The sequence below is a fragment of the Capricornis sumatraensis genome, chromosome 10 (genome assembly GCF_032405125.1).
Source record: "Capricornis sumatraensis isolate serow.1 chromosome 10, serow.2, whole genome shotgun sequence".
NCBI classification, from domain to species: domain Eukaryota; kingdom Metazoa; phylum Chordata; class Mammalia; order Artiodactyla; family Bovidae; genus Capricornis; species Capricornis sumatraensis.
Genome location: NC_091078.1, coordinates 82,610,625 through 82,637,377, shown reverse-complemented (window position 1 = coordinate 82,637,377; position 26,753 = coordinate 82,610,625). Strand labels below are relative to the sequence as shown.

At 42.5% G+C, this 26,753-nt stretch overlaps 1 protein-coding gene across 1 annotated transcript in view; it reads right to left on the bottom strand.

The window, feature by feature from the left end:
• Window positions 1-21,404: 21,404 nt before the first annotated feature.
• ADAMTS9 (ADAM metallopeptidase with thrombospondin type 1 motif 9) overlaps window positions 21,405-26,753 on the bottom strand; it is a 162,287-nt gene continuing 156,938 nt past the window's right edge. Inside the window, exons 39-40 of the mRNA XM_068981738.1 lie at window positions 24,836-24,930; window positions 21,405-22,929 (exon numbers count right to left, since the gene is read on the bottom strand). Of these exons, the coding sequence (XP_068837839.1) occupies window positions 24,841-24,930 (90 nt within the window). The 3' untranslated portion in view covers window positions 21,405-22,929; window positions 24,836-24,840. The remainder of the gene's footprint in view (window positions 22,930-24,835; window positions 24,931-26,753) is intronic.

Sequence of the window (26,753 nt, the reverse complement as noted above, 5' to 3'; positions counted from 1 at the left end):
TGAGTTCATGAGGGTGGACTCCCCAGCTCCCCGCACACTGATGGAATTAATACCTTTTAAGGAGAAGAAAGAGAGTCACCAGGGCATCCTCTCTTCCCCGTGTGAGGACAGAAGCAGAAAGGGACCACCTGCAAGCGAGAAAGAGGGCCCTCCCTGAGCCTGGATCTGCTGGCACCTGACCTTGGACTCACATCCTCCAGAACTGTGAGAAACACATGTCTACTCTCTTAACTGTCCAGTCTGGGATAATCTGTTGTAGCAGTCTGAGCAGCCTAACACAGCCTATGAAGAAGGCTCACCTGCTAATGTGACAGAAAGGCTGAGAAAAGCAGGTCGTCAGAGGTGAGAAAGCGGGCGTCCCTGTGAACTGACTCATTCATTCACTGACACATTCATTCATTCGCCTAGTAACCTGCAGCAGCCTCCACCCCACCTTCCTGCTTCCAGGTTCTTGCCTCTTAATCCACTCTGTGCACAACAGCCTAAGAGAGCTGCTTAGGTGACAAACAGAACCATGTCCTTCTCTCCTAACCCCTCCCTCAGCTGGGATTAGGTTCCACTAGACAGACAAGTCATACCAACAGTGTCTTAAATAAGACAAACATTTATCTCTCTCACACAGAAGCATCTGGTACCAGGCTGCCCAAGGCTGGCATGGCAGCTCAGTGGTCAGAATCCAGGCCCAGTGTGGCTGGTAGCATCATCATCCCTGGCTTCTATTTATAAGCTCACTTCAAAGTCCAAGATGGTGCTGAGGGCTCTAGCCGTGGAATTTATATTCCACAGAGCAGCAAGGGTCGGGGAGGGGAGTGCACGCCCTCCTTTCAAAGATACTTCTCAGAAGTTGCATACCAAAAAGTCTACAAACAATGCATGCTGCAGAGGGTGTGAGGAAAAGAGAACCTTCCTACACTGTGGGTGAGAAAGGAAACTTGTACCAACACTATGGAGAATAGTATGGAGGTTCCTGAAGAAACTTCAAACAGACCTACCATATGACCCTGCAATCCCAGTCCAGGACATACATAGGGAGAAAACCGTAATTCGAAATGATACCTGCACCTCAATGTTCATAGCAGCTCTATTTACAACAGGCATGGCGTGGAAGCAACCCAAGTGTGCAACGACAGAGGAAAGCATGAAGACAATGTGGTACATGCTATACACAATGGAACATTTCTCAACCATAAAAAAGAGCAAAACAATGCCATTTACAGCAACAGGGATGGACCCAGAGACTGTCATCTTGAGAAATAAGTCAGACAAGACAAATACATAACACTGCTTATATGTGGGATCCAAAAAAAAAAAAAAAAGGTACAAATGAATTTATAAACAGAAACAGAGCCACAGACGCAGAAAATAAACTTATGGTTACCAGCAGGGGAAGCAGGTGTATTAGAAAGGGATACACTGGGAGATGGGGATTGACGTATATGCACTACTACAAACAAAAAAGATAACCAATAAGGACTTATTGTCGAGCACAGGGAACTCTTGTCAATATTCTGCAATGGCCTATATGGGAAAAGAATCTAAAAATGAGTGGATATATGTATAACTGATAAGACTGTGCTGTACAGCAGAAACTTATGCAACATTGCAAATCAACTATATTGCAATATAAATTTTTTAAAATAAAGAAATAGAAAATTAACTACCAATAAAAAGAAGAAGAGGAGTAAGAAGTTGCAAACACCACCTTAGCTGATAATCCAGGGGCTAGAGTTTAAGTCACCTGACTACAGCTAAGGAAGAGACTGAGAAAGTCTTCTCTATTCCAGGCAGCCACGAACCCGGTTTTCAATGCTGTGGGTTTTATTAACGAGGAAGATGGCGGGGAGACAGATGCTTGGAAACAGCTGTTGACTTTTACCATGCAATCCTTCGAGTGCTCCCTACTGCCCTTAGAATAAACCCTGTACTCCTTACTCTGCCTCTCAAGGCCTGGCCCATTTTCCTACCGTCTCTTCTCGCGGCCTCCTTCCCTCATCACGCTTCAGACCCCCTGGCCTCCTGGGGGTCTCTCAAAGGCCACGGCTCTTTCCCACACAGGGGTATGCACCCCAACTGCTCCCTCAGCACCCTGGAATGCCCCCGCCTCACTCTGTGCGGGCTGGATCTTTCTTCAGACTGCAGCTTTTGTGCCATCTCCTCAGAGAAGCTACCAGGTTTCCCTCATCGTTCTTCCTTGACTCCTTTTTTGTTTCTTTCTGTATAGCATGGATGCCATCTTGAAACTACTGTATTAAATCATCTGGTAACAAAAACCCAAACCAAGAATCCTCGCACCGAACGCCTGCCCTGTTGCTTGGTCTCTGCCACTAGAAAGACAGCCCAGTGAGGGGAGGGTCTGTGTTTTGTTCAGAAGTGTGTCCCCAGAGATTCTCTGAGCAAATATTTACCACTCTCCTAAGAGTCTGCCTGCAATGCAGGAGACCCGGGTTCAATCCCTGGGTTGGGAAGATCCCCTGGAGAAGGAAACGGCAACCCACTCCTGTACTCTTGCCTGGAAAATCCCATGGACGGAAGAGCCTGGCAGGCTACAGTCCATGGGGTCGCAAAGAGTCGGACATGACTAAACAACTTCACTTACTACGTACCAGAAACTTAAAAGATAGTACACATACCCAGGCTTCTTCTCAGCTACAGAGGCCACAAGATGAGACTTGGGATCCGTCTGGTGGAGACGGAACAAGGAGGGCAGGGAGATGGAGAAAGGAGTCCAGTGAACCCCCAGGAACAGTCCTGCAGCAGCCAGGCATATGGACAGGGTCCATTTATGTCTCCATTCCGGCTCCAACCTATGTCTCCACCCTAATGTCCATGGCCCACTTCCATCTTTTATGGCCTGTACTTTATTCCTTATTCTTTTAAGTAGCTTTACATCTTTCTAGAGAAGGGTAGGGGCATAAACAAACAGATACAAGATGATATATGTAAGGTACTTGGGGGTCTCCAGTATCCAGGAATAGAAGCCTGCTCTAAGCAATGCCAGCTCCTCCTGTGGATTGCAGAGCCCAGCAAGCACCTGACTGGTGGGCTCGACTTGCCATCTCCTCTGAGGTGCCTTCAAGGGCTTGGGCTGGATATGTCCAGAAAACAACTCACAGCCCCTTTCAAGTTGCTCTTTCAGGTTCTTGGTGAATTGGCTAAGACAGAAGCCCAGGCAGTGTCCTCAGGGGGTGCTGTGACACAGTGGAGAGAGCAGGCGCTCCCAGCCTCTGTGTTACTGGGGATGCAAAGCTAGATAATCACTGTCCTGTGATTACAGGGTTTTGAGCAACATCCCTGGCCTCTCTCCATGAGATAACAGTGGCACCTCTCTCTTTGAGGTGTGATGACCAAAAATGCCTCTGGATCCTGTTCAATGTCCCCTGGGGCAAAACTGTCCTGATTAAGAACTATTGGTTTAGAGCAAGGATTTAAACCTCAGACTCTGTGGGCTCAAATCTCAACTCTGTTGTGGAATGCAGGGCAAGTTATTCCATCTTTCTGTGCCTCAGTTCCTCTTCTACAAACTGAAGAAACCAACAGTCCCTCTTTCATAGATTAAATGAGCTAATGTACAAAGAGCACTTAGAACAGCGCCTGGCGCAAGGACATGCTATGTTAGGTATTCTTACCTTTGGAATTATTCCTGATACGCCAAGACCATTCATCATCATTTCCACGCAATTTTACTTAACAAATATCTCTAAAAGTCATCCACCCTTCTCCATCATTACCATCGTCCAAACTACCAGCAACTCTTGGTACCAGAGGTCCAAACCTCTGATTCCTCTAATTCACCTTCTCCAAAAGAACCAATTTCATCTGTTCAAACTCTTCAATAGTTAAACCAGTCAGAGTGTCACTGTTTTTGGAACAAATGGCCTAGAGATTACAGAATGACCCCTGTCCCTCTCTAGAGCCTTGTCTCCTAACTTCATCTTCTGTGTTTGCTAATTTCAACCACAACGGTTTTTTCTCTCCGTTTCTAAAAAATGCCATTCTCCCTCCTACCCTAAAATACTGAAGTGCCTTAGACCCTTTTACTGTAACCTCAAATGTAACAGTATTGGGATTAAAAAAAATAAAGACAGGCCACTTTCTGAGAGTAGTAGAAAGAAACTTAAGTGACTGAGCCAGGAAGGGCTGCTTTGTTCTGTGCGGCAGTGTGTGCACGGCACAAACACTTAGCCGAGGAGGCCAGTAGAGACGGCAATTCATCCCAAGCTCCACTTGCTAAGCCATACCCTGGTCAGAAACATGTACTCGCTACTCACCAAGCTGTTTGTTTCTGGAGCTGTGAACTCTGAAAAGGGGTATCTTTTGCTAATTTCCAATAAAGATGTCACACAGTCTAGCAGCAGCTACATAGTTAGAGCACCCCGCAGGTAATACTGGAAGAGCTATATTTCATAATGTATATTTCTTGTCTGTTGTAGGTACCTTAATTTGCCAACGACAAGGAAAGAGAATGATTATGCCAACTGCCCAGCTGTCTCGTATTCTTTTTCTTTCCCCAGCTAGAAAGTGACTGTTTCCACATCTCTGATACTAGAGCTGAGGTCAGCTTGAGGCAAAACTGCCCCTTACTTTGTGCATCAAGCAACTTCACAACTTTCAAGTCTTAGAGTGATGCAATTAATACGTTTCATAATTAAATTCATAGCAGAATGCCTTCTGGGAATTCAGTCTTTTTTTAATTACCCATTCTTATTAACCTCATTCATCTGTCTAATAAAAACTGTAAACTAAGCCTAGCTATATGGAACACACATTCTAGCAAATATAATTACCACTAAATATTTAGCTTCACAGTTAAAACATTTCAGAGCCAGAAGAGACTTCAAAGATCACCTGGAATAAATATTCACCTTAGTGATGGGGAAACTGGGGCTCAGACATTGGAAGCACTGTGCCTTGGATCACTCAGCTCGGAGGTGGCATTGCAAGATATCCAGTTGCCTTTTGCCGTCCTACTGTTCCAGAAGCTAGAGCAGAAAAAGGAGAGGAAAAAAAAAAAAAAAGCCTTACCAGGCTTTAAGTATAAATAAAAGCCACATTTCTATACTTGGTCTGTCTGCATACAAAGGGTAGCAAATCTGTGCTTAATCTAAATGCACCAATTACAGAGATCGTTGTTGTTTTTCAGATGCAACACATTTTGAAGTTATCACTTTGAGGGAAATACAGGGCCTGGATTGCTGGGACCCAGACAAAGATGCATTTTATCACTCTCGTGTTATTTCCCAGAACTGAAGTGTCTGAGATCACTGAACTTTAAGAAAATCTTAGATTAGCAGAATATAAAATGTGAAACAAAAAGCCAGTGCTTCCTAGAAAGGGTTGACCAGTAGATTCCAAGAATATTCTCCCTTGTAATATTTAAATGGGGTCACTGTCTATAATCCATTTATATCCATTTGGAACTCAGTGTCACAGGAGTCAGCATTTAATGATGTGCACGTGTGGTGTCCCCAGTGTGTTTATTGCAGAGCTGGCATCGCCATCTGTCACTGTCAGGCAGACCTGGGTTTAAATCCTGATTATACCACCTATTAACCATCTGTCTGTGCAATCACTTCTCTGAGCCACCATGTTCATGACTGTAAATGAAACAGTAACATCTACTTCCCAGAACAGGGAGAATAAAATAATACAATGTATAAGAGAATGCCATGAGCACTCCAAGGGGAGCTGAATCCGTTATATCCTGTTCCCCTTATAAGGCTTTGTAAGGCTTTTGCCTGCTATCGTCACCTCACCTTGGTGTCTGCAATGCCAGGCATGGGCCTTCCTATTCTAGACTGTGCTCAACAAATATTTGTTGACTTAATGAACAGATATGTGAGTGTGGCAATGGGCTGTATCTTTTCCTGTGCCTGCAACATTAGCTTATTGCAGTGTGTTGGATGGTGCCCTTCAAGAATAGAGGTGTCCATGGGCTTCCTCCATGGCTCAGTGCTAAAACATCCACCTGCAATGCAGGAGACACAGGAGATCCAGGTTCCATCCTCTTGTTGGGAAGACCCACTGGAGGAGGAAATGGCTACCCACCCCAGTATTCTTGCCTGGAGAATTCCACGGACAGAGGAGCCTGGAGGGTTACAGTCCATGGGGTCACAAAGAGTCGGACACAAATGAGCACACACGCATACGCATGCCCATGTCTTAAATCCCAGAACTTGTGACTGTGATTTTATTTGGAAAAAAGGTCTTGGCAGATACAATTAACTGAAGGGTCTCCATATAAGATCTTTTGGGACTATCTGCATTGGATGTTGTTATAGTCCATTTAGCTGCTACAACAAAAACACCACAGACTTGATGCTTATGAATGACAAACACTTCTTTCTCACAGCTCTAGAGGCTGGAGGTGCAACATCAAGGAGCCAGCAGATCTGGTGTCTAGGGAGAGTCCACTTCCTAGTAGTTTCACAGACATCCTCTTATCACTGTGTTCTCACACAGCAGAAGAAGCCAGGATCTCTCTGGGGTCTCTTTTATGAGGGCACTAATCCCATTCATGTGGCCTCCACCCTCATGATCTAATGACCTTCAAGATCCCCTCTCTAAATACTATCATATTAGGGATTAGGTTTCAGTATGTGAACTTTAGAGCTATAGAAAAATTCAGTTTATAGCAAACCTAAATGAGAGATTGAAGAGAAGACACAGAAAGAGAGAGGCTCTTTTGAAGATGGAGACAGAGACTGGAATGATGCAGCCACAGGAAATGCCAGCACCTACCAGAAGCTAGAGAAAGCTTTTTAACATCTAAGTCAGGTCAAATATACTCCAGGCTCATTCAGAATGGAATTTAGGATCCATATCTTGGTCTGGTCCATAAAGCACTGTATCAACTGTCCCCATCTCCCCATCCTGCCCTCCACTCTCTGAGTTCTTCTCTTCCCACTCTCCCTTCATTCATATAGATTGAACCACCTAGTCTCCATGCTCCAAGTCTTTGCTCCAACCTCAGGGCCTTTGTACCCACCATTCTCTCTACCTGTTAGAGAGCCACATGGCCTTGTCTCTTCCACTGTTCAGTGTCTGGCCTGTGTCACCTCCTTAGAGAGGCCACCTTTGACCACCCTAGAAAACTTCATCTCTCATCACTTTCAAAATCCTCTCCTCTCTTTTACCTTGCTTCTTTACAAACTGTACATCCTGTCAATAGAATGATCTTGGGCACTGCTTTGAAAAATCCCACAACATGCTGAGAGATGTCTATAATTTAATCAGAAGTCTGAAAGAACCATGGGGGCGGGGGGAAGCCAGATTCTGGTCAAGTACATGTGTCTTTTAGACCTGGGAATAGATGGACTTGCTTATAGAGTGAAAGAAAGAAATGCAAACACCAACAGCTAGTCCATCTGGGTGAACTGTCATGGATTACAGGTGAATTTCAGGGATACAGGTGAAGTCATGGACTTTTCCTTTAGGCAATTCTGGAAAAGGGGTTCAGGTGGCAGGTGACAATGCAAAGATCTGGCTGCATCATGGTTGTTAAACTCAATGAACCTGAAGGCAACCTCCCAAACAGAAGAGGTTGATGTCACTATTTCCTTAAAGGTTAAGTGTATTTCAACCTTTAGGAATTCTTGATTAATTATAAAAATGTTTAAGAGAATCAAATCCATAGCATTAATATTTACATACTGAATATTTTAACAGTAAAATGTTTATATGTTTATTTTGTCTATTCGATTGAACATATCAGCATAGTAATACCCATTTAAACTATGCAATTGAGTTATAACTGATCATGACTTAGGATTTTAATTTAAAAATCTTCCTAAAATTATACAAAGTGTTAGAACATTTAAAACAATTTAAAGATCATCCTATTAGTTTGATTTAACAGATTTATAAAAATGACTTAAGCACCTAAGAGGATGTGTCAAGGACACAAATGTGCTACTAAAAACTTAAATTGAACACACAGAATTTATCAACATAGCTTAATTAAATTTTCAAATCCAAGCAAAGATTTTTCAAATGCCCTCAGAAATGACAGCTCATAAAAACAACACTGCCATTTGCAGCAACATGGATGGACCTAGAGAGGGTCACACTGAGTGAAGTCGGACAGAGAAGGAGAGATTCTGTATGACATCTCTTACATGTGGAGTCTAAAAAGAAATGATACAAATGAACTTACTTACAAAACAAACAGACTTATGGTTGCCAGGGAAAATGATGGGAGGAAGGCAGAGTTAGGGAATTTGGGCTAGGCGTGTACACACTGCTATGTTTAAAATGGATAACCAACAAGGACCTACTGTACAGCACATGGAATTCTGCTCAATGTTATGTGGCAGCCTGGATGGGAGCGGGATTTGGGGGAGAAGAAATACATGTACATGCATGGCTGAGTCCCTTCACTGTTCACCTGAAGCTATCTCAACACTGTCTGTTAATCGGCTATACCCCAATACAAAAATAAAAGTAAAAAAAAAAAGATGGCTCTTTTTTTTCAGATGTAGATATACAAGCTGAGCTTAAACATTTGCTTTTTTTAACATGTGACTTTAATAAAGCAATCATTAATTTCTAAACCAAGATAACTTGTGTCACTCAATAAGTTCATTTGGGTTTTTCCATAAGATGTAAGGGTAAAACCCAAATGAACTTAGTGGCCAACCCAATACTGCTGAAGTCTTTTCTGTACCCCCAAACCATAGAGAACTTCAGTCACTGTCTCATTTACCCCTTCATTAGAATATAAGCTCCACAAGAATGGTATTTTGCGTGTTTATTCACTGCTGTATTCTCAGTCCTTAGGGCTGTATCAAGCACACAGTAAATGCTCAGGAATAAGTTACTGAGTGAGTGGAGGTTAATCCTCTTTGCCCCTAGATCCTATGACTCTCAGGTTCTTAATATATTCTGAGAGACTAAAGCCCAGTGACAGTATGAAAGATGGCCAAGATGCTGAATAAAGTCCAATGAAAGTGTTCAGTGACAGTCTTGCAACCATGACTTCCTGGGGCCTCTGCTCTTCAAAGGCATCTCTACTTGCTATCTCCTCCATGACGTCTTCCGTTGAACTCAGTGAGTACCTGATGCCACTTACATGACTCAATCTTATAAGGTTACTTTTGTACTTATTTCAGCGCCTCTAGTGATGGTCTGACATCCACATCTCTATGCCACGCCGATACCCTCACACGCCTTTCAAAAGAGTGAATACATAAGTGAATGGACCAAAAAATGGCACTTCCATAAAGCAACTTTTGCAGCCATCGCTGTCACAGAGGTTAATAACCCAGGCTTTGCAACCAGGCTGCGTGAGACGACATCCCATTGCCATGCTGTGGTGGTGTGTGCCCGTAATATTTAAGAAATATTATGAATTCCTCAAGCTTTGAAAATAAACCCTAGCCTCAATCTGCAGCCAGGCAAGAAGAAAGGAAATGCTAAACGCAGGATGCCTGTGGAAACATTTAAAATCATTTGCTTAAGATATGTCAATAGATATCTGCAAATGTAAAGACTTACCAGGACATGCAGGCCTTGAGGAGAAGAGTTTCAAAGTGGTTTACATTTCAGCTTCAATATTTATAAACAGAATGAAATCCGGAGGGAAGGAGCCTGGAGAGATAAGCCTTTGGGTAAATATTTCGGGAGGCACCGGAAGCTGCTTCCGGGGATGGGCCATCAGGGATTACCAATGAGGGTGGTTGGGTAGAACTGGAGAATAAGATGAAACAGAAGGAAGAAAAATAGAAAAGACTAGGGTTTTAGACCAGGGCATCTCAAATTTTAAAATGCACATGAGTCACCTGGGTTATCTTGTTCAATGCAGCTTCTGATTCAGTAGGTCTGAGCTGCAGCCCAAGATTCTGCACTTTGAACAAGCTCCCAGGTGATGTCAATGCTGCTGGTCCATGGGACACAGTTTGAATAGCCGTGATCTGTGGTAAGAAAGCATCATACACCCCCTGCAAAAACAGCAGCACAATGAAACAAAACAAAACACCCCCCACCCCAGATACCCAGAGGTACAACATGGTGCTATATTTATTCTCATCAGGTAGGTGTCTTAGAGGCTGTTTCTTAACATAAATTACCTTGATAAGGTTCATTTATCTGCTTAACAAATATTTATTGAGCATCTGAGCAGACAAGGTCTGTGATTTCATGGAGTTTACATTCCAGTATGGGAAATCAGGTAAAACCTCATAAAGAAATCTACAAGCTAAAAAAGATGATATTGGTTCAGGTTGGGACAAATGCCAAAAGAGAACAAACTAGGGTTATAGCTTAGAGAGTGGTTTGGAAAGGAGGGCTATTGGGAGGGGTGAGAAATAACTAGCCAGGTAAAAGTTCTAGGGGAAGAGTGTTCAAGCAGTAACTGCAAAGGTTACTTGCCAAACTGAGAAAGAGTTTGGCAAGTTTGAGGGACAATAACTCAGCGTGAGTGAGGTGCAAGGACCAATGGGGAGAGAATTAGCCCTGAGCCAGATTACAGGAAGGAACCGGGATTTTATTCTAAATGTGATAGGGGTTAAGCAGAGGAATGATGTGAACATTTTTTAAAGACCACTCTAAAGAAAGGGTACAAGTGAACTTATTTACAAAACAGGAGTAGAGTCACAGATATAGAAAACAAATTTATGGTTGCCAGAGAGTAAGTGAGGGAGGGATAAATTGGGAGACTGTGACTGACATACACGAATGACTATACATAAAACAGATAGCTAATAAGGACCTACTGTGCAGCACAAGGAACTCTACTCAATACTCTGTAGTGACCTGTATTGGAAAAGAATCTAAAAAAAAAACCAGAAGATATATGTTTAACTAATCCACTTTGTTATATACCTGAAATTAATACAACACTGTAAATCAACTATACTCCAATAATAACAAAAAAAAGGACAACTCTGATTATGAAATCATTAGCAGTGGCAAAAGCTATTATATACTTCCTAATAAAAATAGAATATGGAGCATACAGCATCACTTATGGAATAGTCTCCCTGAATATAGGTATTTAGATCCAATCTGTAGCTTATAGGAATGACAGGAGATGGAGGAACAAGTCCAGAGAAGTCATGAGAAAGCACTCAGACAAACCCAGCGGGTAGGACGACTGATCTCCTTTCTTTTCAATGAATCAGTGGCATGAAAACAGGGAAGGTGAAAAAGAATCATAAAAGGGAAGGTGAATGGTTTAGATGAAAAGACCGTTAAAAGATAGCATAATCAGACTAATTATTATTATTAGCAAAATCCACTCTATGGATCTTAGTTGATATGTAAACCATCTGTAAGGTGACATTTTTGAAACAACTGGAAACAGTTTCAGATGGAGACAGGATCTAAGGTAGTAACAGGAAATTCTTTGAATTATTTCAGATGTAATAAGTCATTGCATTTAAGAAGAATGTCCTCACTTTATATAGATATATACTGCAGAATTTAGGAGTGGAAAATCATGTTTGAAATTAGCTAACAACTTGCTTCAAATGAACAGAATATAGCGAAAGCGATGGGAAAGTCACCTCCGAGATTAGGTGATAAGAGCCCTGGGACTTCCTTCTTACTGGCATTCTTTCTTGGTTTTCAGTTTGTTCATTCTATTGAAGCAAGTTACCATGTCACCTGCTGCCCTAGAGAGATGTCACTGGACAAGGGACTGAGGGCAGGCCAACAGCCTGCAAAGGCTGCATCCTGTAAACAACCATGGGAGGGAGCCTGGAAGCAGATCCCTCCCGTCAGCCTAGAGATGATACCACCTCCCTGACTGTAGCCTGTAAGAGGCTGTGAAGAGGTCTTGGGCCCAGCTAACCACACCTGCATTCCTGATCCTCAGATGCCGCTGTGACATCAAACAGATGTGTATTAAGTTTTGGGATGATCTGTTATGCAGCAACAGGTGACAGACAAGTGGATGGATAGGTAAATAGATAGACATAGATAACTATATAATACATCATTATTCTATAGATTTACCATACTTCATTTAACTATTCTATTATTATTGGACATTTAGGTGGTTTCCAAGACGTCTGCTATATTATGCTGTATTACACATGTATTAGTCCAGGTATTGGAGAAGGCGATGGCACCCCACTCCAGTACTCTTGCCTGGAAAATCCCATGGATGGAGGAGCCTAGTAGGCTGTAGTCCATGGGGTCGCAAAGAGTCGGACACGACTGAATGACTTCACTTTCACTTTTCACTTTCATGCATTGGAGAAGGAAATGGCAACCCACTCCAGCAGCAGTCCAGGTATGCCTTTACGAAAGTATTCTTTTTCTGCTGCTGCTAAGTCACTTTGGTCGTGTCCGACTCTGTGCGACCCATAGACGGCAGCCTACCAGGCTCCTCCATCCCTGGGATTCTCCAGGCAAGAACACTGGAGTGCAGTGGCATTGCCTTCTCTGATTCTTTTTCTAAATTGGGATAAAATTGACATCTTCTATTTATTTCAAATGTAGAACATAATGATTCAACATTTGTATATATTGTGAAATGGTCACAATGTTTATCTAGCATCCATCACCAGAGGGCAAGCTTCTCTCTTAGAACTTTCACATATGAAACTATTAACTATGGGTTACTAATGAAGGTATGGTGCTACTTTTGAGATTTATTAAGTTATCCTCCAGACACTTCAGCAATTTATACTGCACTAACACTGCCAAATTACTTCCTTGGTGGTCCAGTGATTCAGACTCTGCACTCCCAATGTAGGGGACCCAGGTTCAATCCCTGGTCAGGGAACTACATCCTGCATGCTTGCAACTAAGACCTGGTGTAGAAAGATAAGTAACTATATAATTTAAAAATTTCTGCTAAAAGTAGTGCAGAAGTAGAGAACACTTGGGCAAATTCTGAGTATTATTAATTTTTCCTCAGTTGATAGATGAAAAGATTCTCATTGATGTTTTATATTCTGTTGGTTTATTAACTAAATTGGGCAGTTTGCATTTGCTTGTCAACTAAAATCTTTTCTTAAACTAACTGCCTGTTTGTATCTTTTAAACACTTTTTCATATTCCTTTTATACTCCTCCTTTCTGCTCTTTAGTTTGTTCTTCCTTTGTCTTCAGTAAGCACTTTCTTTAAAACAGTTTTGCTCATCATGCTTGTAAATGAGAATAATGCCTTCATCTGGCCAATATTTTCCTCTGTTTGTAATTTATCTGTAGGCTTTATTTATGGGTTTGCTTGTTTGTTTTTCATATCTAAAGTTTTTACTTTTATGTGGTTAAATTGGTAAATTTTCTTCTTTATAATTTCTGGGTTTTGTATCATTACCAAAAAAAAAAAAAAAAAAACTTGTAGTGGAAGACGCTGATGATGAGAGGGAGGGTGATGGTGATGGTGGAGGCAGGAAGGCAGGGGGAGGATGTCATTCCCTTCCTTTATTGTGGGCCATCACTGCTCTAGAAGCCTGATGCTCATATGTCAATCCTTGAATTGTCTTCTGAGGTCGATGTCATTATTACTCTGATCTACAAATAAGGAAAATGAGTTCAGAGAAGCAAGCAACTTGTCCAGATTCTAGAGACTATACTCTTCACCACCACACACTCGCAAAGACTGTCATGCTGTTCCTTGGAGAGTATATGCCAACACAGTGCTCTTTGGTCTGCGGCTGCCAAGCCAACTCCTCTTTTGGGTCCTGGGGATGATTATAACGCTTTTTCATTACCAAGGAAACCTTTCATTCCACAGGAAAATGGAGCCATACAGACTGAGCGCATACAAGGAGGTAGAAATGGAAATCCTTGCTGAAAACCAGCTCCTACCTGAGCTGATGGCTTGGGACTCAGAACAGAAGTGTGGCCTTTGATAATTGCTCACATCCTATACCAATTAAATGTTTGGGGAAGCTGGCAATGGCTTCCTGATGTGGAAATCACTTTGAAATGTGCAGGCTGGTAGTTAAAGCCATTAGTCCCACTTGGGCTTCAAGCACAACTACAAAGAAAATATTTTGTAAATTGTACAAGAAGCAAGGATTTGCCAAAGCCTGGGGTAGCCCAAACTGGTCAAGCAATTGCTTTTAACACTTTATTTCCTATGTGAACTAATACCTGGGGGCAGATGGAAAACAAACTTCACTTCAGACAACACAGGGCTTCCTGAAAGCTGCAGGTCTCTGCAGCAGACAGCTGCTGCGTGAAGAGCCTGGCTCTTTTCTTGGACAAAGACTTTTTATTTCAGGTCCAAGTTTGAGGTCGGGGGAATGCAAATGAGCCCAGCACCCCTTTCTTGACCTTTCCTTGATGGAATGGGGATGGCTGCTCCAGTGCAAAGGCCATAGAAGTTCCATTTCTAAGAGCTGCTCGGTCATATTAAAAGTTGAACTCCAAAGACAAATGGATCAGAGCAAACTGAGTTCATCCTAACTTCACAAGGCCTGGGGCTCTTAACTGTCAGTGTCTAGTCCAGAATGTAGTTGCGCAATCACAGGAAATGTTCCTCGAGGGACTCTTTTCTTTCCCTCTGCTTGCAAATGCGAAACAAAGATCTAATTTTTTGTTCTGTCTGGGAAGAAGCTCTCTAGTGTGGACGGTCTGTGGGTCGGGAGTGAGAAGGAATGGGTTCTAGTCTTGGCACTGCCCTCTAACTAACTGAGTGCCCTGGACACAGCTGCTTCAGGTCTCAACTACGCTGAGTGCTTAAGCCCCTGGGTTTGTGAGACAGGCTGTCAGACTCTCTGAACCCTTAATTTCCTCATCTTTAAAATGGGAATAAAAAGAGTGGCTCCACCAGAGAGCTGTCATGAAGGTTCCATGAGAGGACATGTGCAAAGTATTCAGGGCTCAGGGTGAATGGCGCCCCCTGGAGTTGTGCGACAGAATGGCTCTGGCCTGTCACATAGTGTATTAGTCAGGGTTCTAGAGAGAGACAGAACCAACAAGCGATCTTTGCCTATAGTCTACCTATAATATACATATATGGAATATATCTATAGCTATAAATATCTTTATACATAGAAATCTAGTATAGACCCTTGATTAGGGTGAAAGAGAAAAGTGAAAAAACTGGCTTAAAACTCAACATCAACTAAGATTAAGGCATCTGTTACATCCCTTCATGGCAAATAGATGGGGAAAAAGTGGAAACAGTGACATATTTTATTTTCTTGGGTTCCATAGTCACTGCAGACAGTGACTACTAAAAGATGCATGTGCTTTGAAAGAGAAGCTATGACAAACCTAGACAGCATATTAAAAAGTGGAGACATCACGTTGCCAACAAAGGTCTGTATATTCAAAGCTATGGCTTTCCCAGTAGTTATGTGCGAATGTAAGAAGAAGGCAGAACACTGAAGAACTGATGCTTTCAAACTGTGGTACTAGAGAAGACTATTGCGAGTCTTTGGACAGCAAGTAGACCAAACCAGTCAAGCCTAAAGGTAATCAACCCTGAATATTCATTGGAAGGGCTGGTGCTGAAGCTGAAACTCCAATACCTTCACTACCTGATATGGAGAGCTGACTCACTGGAAAAGTCCCTGGTTCTGGGAAAGATTGAAGGCAAGAGGAGAAGGGGACGACAGAGGATTAAATGGCTGGATGGCATCACTGACTCAATGGACATGAATCTGAGCAAACTCCACGAGATAGTGAAGGACAGGGAAGACTGGCATGGTGGAATCCATGCGGTCACACAGTCAGGCATGACTTAGCAACTGAACAACAGTAATATTGGACCACATCTTTCTATCATCTGTCTATCTGTGATCCACCTATCTAGAGAGGCTTATTTAGGGAAGAGATTAATTTTATGGCTTGTACAATTGTGGAAGCTAGCAGATTTGACCAGAGAAGGCAATGGCACCCCACTCCAGTACTCTTGCCTGGAAGATCCCATGGACGGAGGAGCCTGGTGGGCTGCAGTCCATGGGGTCGCTAAGGGTCGGACAAAACTGAGCGACTTCACTTTCACTTTTCACTTTCACACATTGCAGAAGGAAATGGCAACCCACTCCAGTGTTCTTGCCTGGAGAATCCCAGGTACGGGGGAGCCTGGTGGGCTGCCATCTATGCAGTCGCACAGAGTCGGACATGACTGAAGTGACTTAGCAGCAGCAGCAGCAGATTTGACATTGGCAAGGCAAGATAGCAGGCTGGAGACTCAGGGAAGAGCTGATGTTGCCATGTGAATGCGGTCTGGAGGCAGAATTCCTTCTTCCTCAGGGACCTCACTCTTTCTCTTAAGACTTTCAACGGATTGGTGAGGCTCCCCCAGAGTGTGGAGGGTAATCTGCTCTAATGAAACTCTACTGATTTAAATGTTAATCACATCTGAAAAAAATACCTTCCCAGCAATGTCTAGAGTCGTGTCTGTCTCAAAACTGGGTACCATGGCCTTGCCAAAGTGGCACATAAAATTAACCACCACACATAGTACATGCTCAATAAATGCGATTTTTATGATGCTTATTATATAGCTATTATTATTGTTGTTGCTGTATATATCCTTTCATGTCCCTTCTAGTCCTGATAGTATCCTCTGATACACAGCTTTCATCCACACTGGAAAGAAGGAAAACAGAAAGAACCACAGTATTCTGTGAGCAAGTGGAGTCTGAGGAGGGCACATACACAGAAATCTTGTTTTCTCAACTCCAGGACATGGAAAGCAGGTGAGAGTGGGGGCCAATACCTTTATGCCTTTCCCACAGCAGCCTTTCCCAAATTAAATGGTTTCTATAGCATTTTGCCATTTTCTAGTAGCTAAGAGATACTGAGTTCTTGCCACATGCCAGGCAGCATTCCAAATGCTTTCAATGAATCAGCACATCGTGGCCTCACAGCAACCAAGTGACATGGGTACCATGATTATCCCTCCTTCCAATGAAGAGGAAGGTGAGGCCAGAGAGTATAAGAGTATTGTCTGAGATCACACAGCTAGGCAGTGGTGAACAACACAAGCCGTTCCATCTTGTTCTACAGCCCGTGGGTATTGACTGCATGACCACCATGGACAAATACTAAGTGTTGGGGTGATGGGATGAAGGAAACTGACACTGCCTGGACAGCCTCAGTGCTTTGTGAAAAACAATGCCTGGAAGGGTAGGTTTCCCTAGTGTGCGTAAGATCACCTGGGGAGCCTACTAAAATGGCAGATTCTCGGGCCCCGTACATAGAGATGTTGAGTAAGCTTGGGGGTATGACCAGGCACCACACAAGGACCCTCTGAAGTCCCCTGTCTTGGCCCAGGGTGCACTGGAGTTGAAAAGGCTCCCATATAGAATGTGTACCCATTCTATAGTATTGTGAAACTGAGCACCAAGCACTGAAGAAACATCCTGGCTTATCAAGAAAGATGAAGAAGATGAAAACAGCAATGTACCTATGAAAGTGTCTACACCCGAGAGTGGCTCAAGTCCTAAAAGGCGGTCATAACATAAAGATGGCCCTATAAGTCTAGATGGCAGGTCACATCTATCAGAATTCAGTGCATTGTTACTTTAGGGCCATAAGAATTCTATGTCCTAGGAAGCATATGCAGAACCACAAAATTCTCGCCAAGTTCAAAAATCTTTGGACCAAGATGGGCAGATATGTATATATACAAGGGCCACATGGAAAACCCAATCAAGCGATTTAACTGTTGCAGAGTTGGGAATGCAGGTGGAAAACTCAGGCTATATGTGGATACTGAATATAGGCACATGGGTTATGAGAACATCCCTCTCTTGTAGCTAAGAGTCATTGACATAAAGGCCGGTGTGGCTCTTCGGAGTTTTGGACAATCATGTCAACACCTAGTCAATCTCTTGTGTCAGTAAATGTTTGGAAAATACAGTAGACAGAATAATAACCTTTCATTCCAAACCCAAAGATGTCCACATCCCAATCTCCAAAATCTGAGAATATGGGATCTTACTTTTCACAGGGGACTTTGCAGATGTGATAAAGGTAAGGATCTTAAGATATGAGAGATCACCCTGATTATCTAATGGGTCCAGTGCAATCACAAGGATCCTTAAAAGAATGAGGCGAGTGAGGCAAAGTTAGAAAAAGGTGACATTTTCTCTTGCTTCTAGATCAGGCTGTGCATCTAAGCAATTGCTAATAAGTTGTGAATATAGAGATTAGCAGACTAAATGAAGTTAAGACAAGGATAAATAGATCATGATATCACTTATACGTGGAATCTAAAAAATTTGATAATACAGAACTTATTTACAAAACAGAAACAGACTTACAGATTTAGAAAACAAACTTATGGTTACCCAAGGGGGAAGGGGGAGGGCAGAGAGATAAATTAGGAGTTTGGGATTAACATATACACACTAATATTTATAATATAGACATACTGTATAGAACAGGGAACTCTACTGAATACTCTGTAATAACCTACATGGGAAAAGAATCTTTAAAAGAATAGATCCATGTGTATGCATAACTAAAACACTCTGCTATAAACTTGAAACTCAGACAACATTGTAAATTAACCACACTTCAGTATAAAAAAAAAGTTTAAGAAAAGTTGTTCTTTAATCTTCATGTACTGCCTTAAAATTATTGCCCTCTTCTCACGGGTTGGACACAGACATAGTGAGGATAAGCTATATAAGGACAACACCTTGAGAAAGGCCAAGCCACAGAACAGGAAAAGCCCAAGTCCTCTGTGGCATGCAGAATAGAGTCACTGACCAGGTCCAGCTGTCTGCTGACCTCTATGTGGTGAACAAGAGAAAAATAAATGTCCGTCTTATTCTGGGGTCTCTCTGTCACAGCTCTGTGATAAACTGAATTGTGTCTTTCCAAAATTCTTATGTTGAAGCCCAGACCCCAAGTGTGATTGAACTTGGAGATACAGATAGTAAGGATTAAAGGAGGTCAGGAGGAAGGGCTCTGTCCTGTAGGACTAGGGTTCTTATAAGAAGTGAGGCAGACACCAGATCGCTCTCTCGTTCCTCGGTGCTCACACCAAGGAAAGGCCATCTGCGGACACAGTGAAAAGGCAGCTGTCTGCAAGCCAGGAAGACAGGCCTCACCAGAAACCAACCCTGAGGGCACCCTGACGCTGGACTCTGACCCTCAGAACTGCGAGAGAGCACATCTCTGTTGTTTACAGTACCCATTCTGTGATGTGCTGTTACGGCGGCCCCAGTGGCCCGGCACGGCCTCTTAGCCTGTATTCTAAATAATAAAGCTGACCCTTGAACAACGTGGTGGTTAATCCAATAAAAACTTACAGTCAGTTCTCTGTATTCACAGTTCTTTCATGTCTGTAGATTCAACCAATAACAGCCCATGTAGTACTATAGCATTTACTATTGAAAAAACCCCACATGTGCGTGGACCTGGGCAGTTAATGTTTGTGTTGTTCAAGGGTCAGCTGGACACGGCTGCATCCCTAGTGCCTAGAACAGTGACTGGAAATTAGTAGATGTGCTATGAACAGTATTTGGGTAAATAATGAGTAGAACAGAAAGACGATATTTAATCTGTGCAGTGCTGTAAAAATGTAAAGAATGAATAGATTCTATATAGATTGTGTCTGCCCGTTCACCCACCCAACCATTCATCTTTCTATCACTCTGGCTGTATTCATTTGCAAGCAAATGAAACTTCATCTTTGAACCCTACCAGTGTCTCCTCCACAGTCCACCCTGAATCTACCCATGGTCAGCTCCTATGCATTTTATCGCTTTTATCATTCTAAAATTTCCCACCATTACAACGGTCACCATTCTAACCCAGATCCTATTATTACTGGCTTACTTTGCAATAATTGCTTCCAAACTGTTTCCTCTTGTCTCTGTAGTTGATCCCATTGCAGAGACTTCTATTAATAGTTATTTGTGTCAAATCCATTTTGCCTTCTAGGAACAGATTCCTCATTTAATTTAGTCTGGCAACACACCCTACAAAATAACCCTAATTCTCTACTGCTTCTGCAGCCTAGGTTCAAGCACAGGGCTCAATTCTGGCTGAGAAGATACAAGTGGAATTTGTTGGGTGATGTTTCTGGAAAACCCCTTTCAGAAAATGGAAAGCTGGGACTAGGCTACTTTTTACCCTTCCCCTCACTCTTTTATTTTTGTTGCTTGGAATTTGGGAGTGATTGCTGGAGCTCTGGCAGCCACATGGAAATATGGAAGACTGAGGAGAGGAGATAAAGAAATGACGTCTCTGATGATTTTGTGGAGCTACAATACCAGCCTTGAATTGCCTATATTCAGGCTTCTCCTACATAATGGTGAAATATACTTTTTAATGAGCAAGCCATTGCAGTCAGGTCTCTGTAATTAGAAGCTGAACACAACTCCTAACTGATGCAGAACCCATGCCCACATTGTCAGCTTAGATATACTGATGCACATTTGCAGTACTGCTACTTTGCTACCACTAGTGCAGGGCTAAAGCATCTTCATAAAACACAATCCCATGTGACAGGAGGCATGTCAACAGCTTCATTTTACAGATGAGGAAACTAGGGTTTAGGATCACACAGTCAGTACATGTCAGACAAAAGACTAGAACCCAGGTCTCAGAGGAAGCTGTAGGGTGACAAGAAACTATGAAACTATGGTGTAAGCAATGGGATCCGGAGATTTTATACATGCACACGTACATATGTATGCAAACACACACACACGTGTGTAATCTTGAGTGGAGATGCGTTGCTTTTGCCTGTTTTCGTCCCATCTACCCTTTTCTGATAGCACAGCCTTTCTTTTCTGGGATAGCTGGTCTTTCAATTAAAGTTGTTGATCACCTGCCTCTAGGAGGGCACACAATCCCAGCCCTCTTGACAATGTCACTGGTCCAGAAGTGGTCATGCAACCCAATCAGAGCCAAAGTTCTTTCTGAGACTCACTTACTGTATGTGAATGTGAGCCCATCTGCATCTCAAAGGCTCTGTCTGCTTTTCCAAAAAATGATGGTAAGTCTATTACCCACTTCACCGGGTGGTTCTTAGAACAAACTGAAACAATCTAGTAAAGGCTCCCGCATACAGGGGTGGTCACTTACTATTAGCTGTTCTTTAGATCTCTTTGGAAAGCTCTCATTTTCCAGGACACCATCAATCTCTAGAATAGAAATATTGTTACATGATATTAACAATTAAGCCCCCAAATCTCACTTAAATCTTCTGTTCTGTTTGGTCACTGGTTTCCCCATTGCACAGACAAGAGGTTTCTTTGTCTGATTTTCAGAATAACCACTTCAACTAATTGATTTAAGTCATGAAAAGACAAACCTTGAGACAGTCCCCACTCTTTATCTGTCTCCAGAATGGCAAATACAATCAATGGGATTAAGAAAGCCTGCATTTCTTCTCAATATGGTAATCTTAGAAACTAGAAAAAATAAAACAAAACAAGAGGCATGTTCATCCCATCTTGAATCAAGTGTCCAGAAATCACGTGAAACACAAATGTTTGGATGTGGTCATGGTATTTATTCGCAGTATATTTTCACAATGTATTAATAAAGGAGAATAACACTTATTCATACATTGAATATAACTTCCTGGAGCACTGTGAAGTTTGTGTGGGTTTGGAGAATACTGACAGGTTTTTCCTAATCTCTTTGGCTTTTCGAAGTGGGAAGGTTTCTCAAATCGAGTGTCTGACAAGGGTGACGACTCTTCTTCCATCAGGCTGGAAGAGCAGAAAGACCATGGCTTTGGCAGTTCCATTTTGGAAAGAAGTAACAAACAGGACTTCCACAGATGAGTGGATCCGAAGGTAAGAAAGACTCAGGCATCTTGTACTCCAGTGGATCCGAAGGTAAGAAAGACTCAGGCATCTTGCACTCCAGTGCTCCTTTCACTTCTGAATGCCGATTACTGCAGCAGCCATGGACACTGACAGGGTTTAAGGGTCATGGCTCAAAGGGGCTAAGTCACCAGCCAAAGTTTTCACGCGAAAGGCAATCCTGATGACTAAGATTCCGCTTCTGGATTTCTCCAGGTGTGCTGGGGAGGCTGAAGTTCACCCCCACCCCATGCATCCTCTGCCGCAATTGTTGACATAGACACCATTTCAGAGTATCTTGGCAAAACGCTGAGCGGCTCTCATTGGCTCAATGTCACTCTGTAATGAAGCTGCTTGAAGGACCCTCTCTTTAACCAGAGAGACGAAGGCACCATTAACTGAAGCAAAGTACTGATAAGAGTAACAACAAGAACAAAGTCCCATTCTCTTCCCAAGAAGCCATGTCTAAAAACAAGGGTAAACAATTGGTCTTATTTTATCCAAGTGACTCTGTCCATTGAAAGTTGTTCTTCGGCTTCTCCCTTCTATTAAAAGTGTTTACAGTTCTGAGTCCAATGATCACTTAAATACACACAATATTAGCACCAAGGCAGCAATTTTTTTCCCAGAGATCACATGAAACTGAATAGATACTTAACATAATTAATAGCTGGTACAATCAGTGACATCACTAAATTACCAATTGGCTAATGACACATTCCTAGAAATGCCAACAATATCCTGATACAACTCTCGTAGCACCTTGATGGTAGCTAAGTTGTTTCTTATAAAAAAAATTACAATTAAAAAAAAGTAACATAAAACATTTACAGATAGAAAGTAAACAATAGTGTACCGTGATAATAAAGGATCACTTTTGTCATAGTACTACATATAATGTAGAGTACGTAAAATGCAGTGGTCTGACTGCAGGGGACGAAATAATGTGAAAGGCAGTCATAATAGAATCATTTTACGTACAAAAATATTACATCACAATAAATAATTTCAAACATAAATATTAAACTTTACATCATTAGGTTATTCCACATTTATATACACACACACATATACATATGTATGTGTATATAAGTATATATATATGCATATGTACACACACACACAGGCACACAAATTCTCATACACACACACACACACACACACACACACATACACACAAATTTTAAGGTGGAGGTATTTCATCACTATCCTTCATCCATCCCATAATGGCTTCCTCTTCTGAGCACCTGAAAGCAAATGAACCAACCAGGAAATGTAAATCTTCTGTCTCAAATGACATAAGTCAAGAACAGGTAAGCCAGAAATTTTTACATATAGAACTTAAAAATAATGCTTGCTACAAGAAACTGGAAATTTCAAGGATATAGAAAGAATAAAATAAAAAGCCGCCAGCCTGTGATTCCCCCAGCCTGAGATAATGTTCTTCACATACTGGTGTATTTCCTTCTGGTCCTTTGGTACAGACATGTAAGTATTATGTGTATGTGCTCATTCAAATGTTACTACTCATAAGATATGTATAAAGTACACTTTATTAGGCATAAAATATACATAATACAAATCAAATGGAGATCCCCTGACTGCACCCTCCTTTATTCCATCTCCTCTCTTCTGATAACAAACTCTTTCTGGCCTTTTGGCAACCATCCCTCTTCCAAATGAGGCTGTCAGTCACCTGACTCTAGGTGGGTACATGATCCCAGTCTCCTGGATGTTGTGACTGGTTCAGAAATGGCCATGTGACAAATCAGAGCCAGGGTTCTTGTGCACAACAGATGTCAGAGGTGAGCATTTACTAAGGGCCATGAAATGTAAAGATGATGTAAGCCTAGAACTGCCAGCGACCATGGTGTGGAGGAGATGATCTGCCCGAGAATGAAGTCACTCAAGGGGCAAGCATTGCTGATGGATGGAGAAAGAAAGAGCCCTGATGACTCTGAGCCTCAAGGTCCAACCATGCCTGGGGACAGACCACTGCTTAGACATCTCAGTTATTTAAGACAGTAAGTTTGTTTTCCTTTTCCTTTTTTTTTTCCCTGTTGCTTCTTGCAGTGGAAATATTTCTACCTTAAGTTCATAATTTTCATTATAGATGATTAAATACTGAAACTGACACACAAGTGTCAGCTATATACTCCTTTGCCAGGATCTTGAAGAGCCTAAAAAGGATAATGGGCTGCTGGAAGCTTGAGGGAAGATGTAGGAGGGTCGTGTGAGTTGGCTGAGCTCATCTCTTATCCATGAAAGGGAATGAGATGAGAAAAAGAGCGATCAGTTCACTTCTCTGCCCAGCAGAGGGAGGACGTGCCAGCATAATGTAGTCACGACAGGAACTATCAAACTTTTAACAGGGAAACTCTCCTGCACATTTGTTAAAATGCAGATTTTGACTTTGAAGATTTGGAATGAGGCCAGAGATCCTGCATTTCTAATAAGATCCCATGTGATACAGGTCAGGCTGGTCCTTGGATCACATCGTGAGTTACAAGTGTGCAGAAGAGTACATTAACTGAGAGCATTGGCTGTGGGTAGGACCCTCCTGGGTTCTGCCAAGGAAATCCATGGTGAACTTAAGCCAGCCGCTTAACTGTTGTGGATCTCAGCTTCTGTTTGTAAAATGAGGGTAACAGCCCCAGACTGTGGCTTCGCTGTGAGGATGCACGGAAATAATGCCTACCCAGCATGGTACCTGACACACAGTCAGGGGTCAACGACTGTTATTAATATTACTCTCGTAATACCCTCAGCAGTATTTCTCAAAGGCTGATCTGTGAATCTTCTGCATTAGAATTTCCTGCATTAAAAATACAGATTCCTAGATCCACCTCCACTCAACACAGCAGGACCTCTAGAGATGGAGCCCAGGGAGCAGCATTTCTAATAAGCACTGCAGAGGAACCTGGTGCAGGATGCCTGGGGACTGCACGTGCAAGGTGGAGGGTGGAGGGACGCAGGCGTGCGAGGGCAGGTGAGCAGGAGACACAAGGCTGAAAAGCACTGGGGCAGCTTCCCCTGTCTGGGGGCACGTGACCCACCTACATTTGCTAATCATTAGACTGCTCCAAGAATGAGAGAGAGCCAGAGGGCAAGAGAGAGAGGGCGAGAAAGAGAGAGAGGGACAGAGACACTTACCTTAACTATAAAACTCGAATCTCCAGGCCAGTGCCAGAGGACGGAGCGCATTTTCCACAGTAACCACCGCATTTCCCAACGACCCGGGTACCATCCTGCAAAAAAAAAAAGATGCATCATCTTAGCCCACCTGCTTGGCTACTATGGTTCCGGGGCTTGAACTGGCTTTGGGGGGACTCATTCCTGTATGTACAGCAGGTAGGACTTCTCGAAGTGAGGACCAACATCCTCACCACAGTCTAAAGCAGGGGCTGAGAAACGATGGCCTCTGTGTCCCCTGTGTTCGTACGGCCAGTATCTTCACAGAGTGCACTTCAGTCTTTTGGCCCTAGTGCTTTCTCACTCTCTTTGAAATATCCTTACCTGCACTTCTTCCACACAGACCATTCATGGAGACTAATCTTTAGTCCTTTCACACTCAGCATGGTCTCTCCTCAAACACACAGCTGAAGAGTCTCAGTAGAAATCTATCTACTCATCAAGGACCAAAGGAAACCACTCAAAAGAATCGCTTTGCTTTTAACCTGATTATTGACATAGCTACCAGTGTCAAGAAGAGCGTTGATATTTTTAAATGGTTGGGAAGCAGCAAACCGAGAATACTATTTCTTGATAGGTAGAAAAAACTCAAAATTCAAATTTCAGGGCCCGCCAATAAAGTTCTATCAGAATACCGCCACATCCATTCACTTTCCTCATGTAGTGGCTGCTTTCTTGTTACAACAGCAAGCTGAGTGGTTGGTCTCACAGCCTCACACTGCTGCTGCGCACACAAGTCACAGTGACACACTGTAACCTGTTTTGAGTGCCAGGCCTATTGCAGTATTATAACATTTCTTATTTTTTTTTTATAACCAGTGTATGTCAAAATAAGAAAAGACCAAAAGAGTAGACTTTATTGTACTTTTAAGGTACAGTAGGATGGATTACTCTATTGTCACATTTACATGGCAAAGCGCTGCATTCGTCACGCAACGATACTGTGTACGTGCGTGCTCAGTCATGTCCAACTCTTTGCAACCCCACGGACTGTAGCCCACTGGGCTTCTCTGTCCACAGGATTTTCCCAGCAAGAATACTGGAGTGGGTTGGCATTTCCTCCTCCAGGGGATCTTCCCGACCCAGGGATCAAACCCGTGCCTCCTGCGTCTCCCGCACTGCAGGTGGATTCTTTGCCACTGAGCCAGCAGGGAAGCACACAGTGACACGAAGTTGTGCTAAAAGAAGACGCTATGCACCGATATCACCACACTTAGCGTGGGCATGGCATTCCCAAGTCCCAGGCAAGCAATGTTCAGGAATTTGGAAAACTTAGAATATCTCATCACAGTGTAATTCTTCACAAAAATAAGAAATCAACGTGAGTAAGGATGAAAGATGAAAAGATGTAAGCGCCCAAGTGGCTCATTTGTTAGCGACACAAGGAAAGCAGTCTACTAGGTGGTGAGTTCATGAAATCCTGTTTAATTGTAACAGCAGAAGACATATGTCCAGAGAAAATCAATTTGTTGAACACTGTTATCCTTTTGGCAAGACCAGTTGCTCAAAAATTTAATGACATTTGGGAGCCACATCAATAAACAATTTAAAAATGAAGCAAATTGGAATGGTTTCCTGTGGTTTTTGATGAGAAGATAGATTTTACTGATACTCTTTCAGTTGTTTGAGGAGACCATGCTGAGTTGTGAAGGAACCAAATAATTAGTCTCTATGAATTCTCTGTGTGGAAGAAGTATGGGTGACATTATGTCTAAGAGATAGAGGAAATACTAGTTAGAAAAACTGAAGAGGAATCTGCTAAGATGTGTTGACAACTAATAATGGTAAGACCCATGTGTGGAGAAGGAAAAGCTTTATTTCGACCAATTTACAAAGCTGGATCATGGAAAAAGCAAGAGAGTTCCAGAAAAGCGTCTAT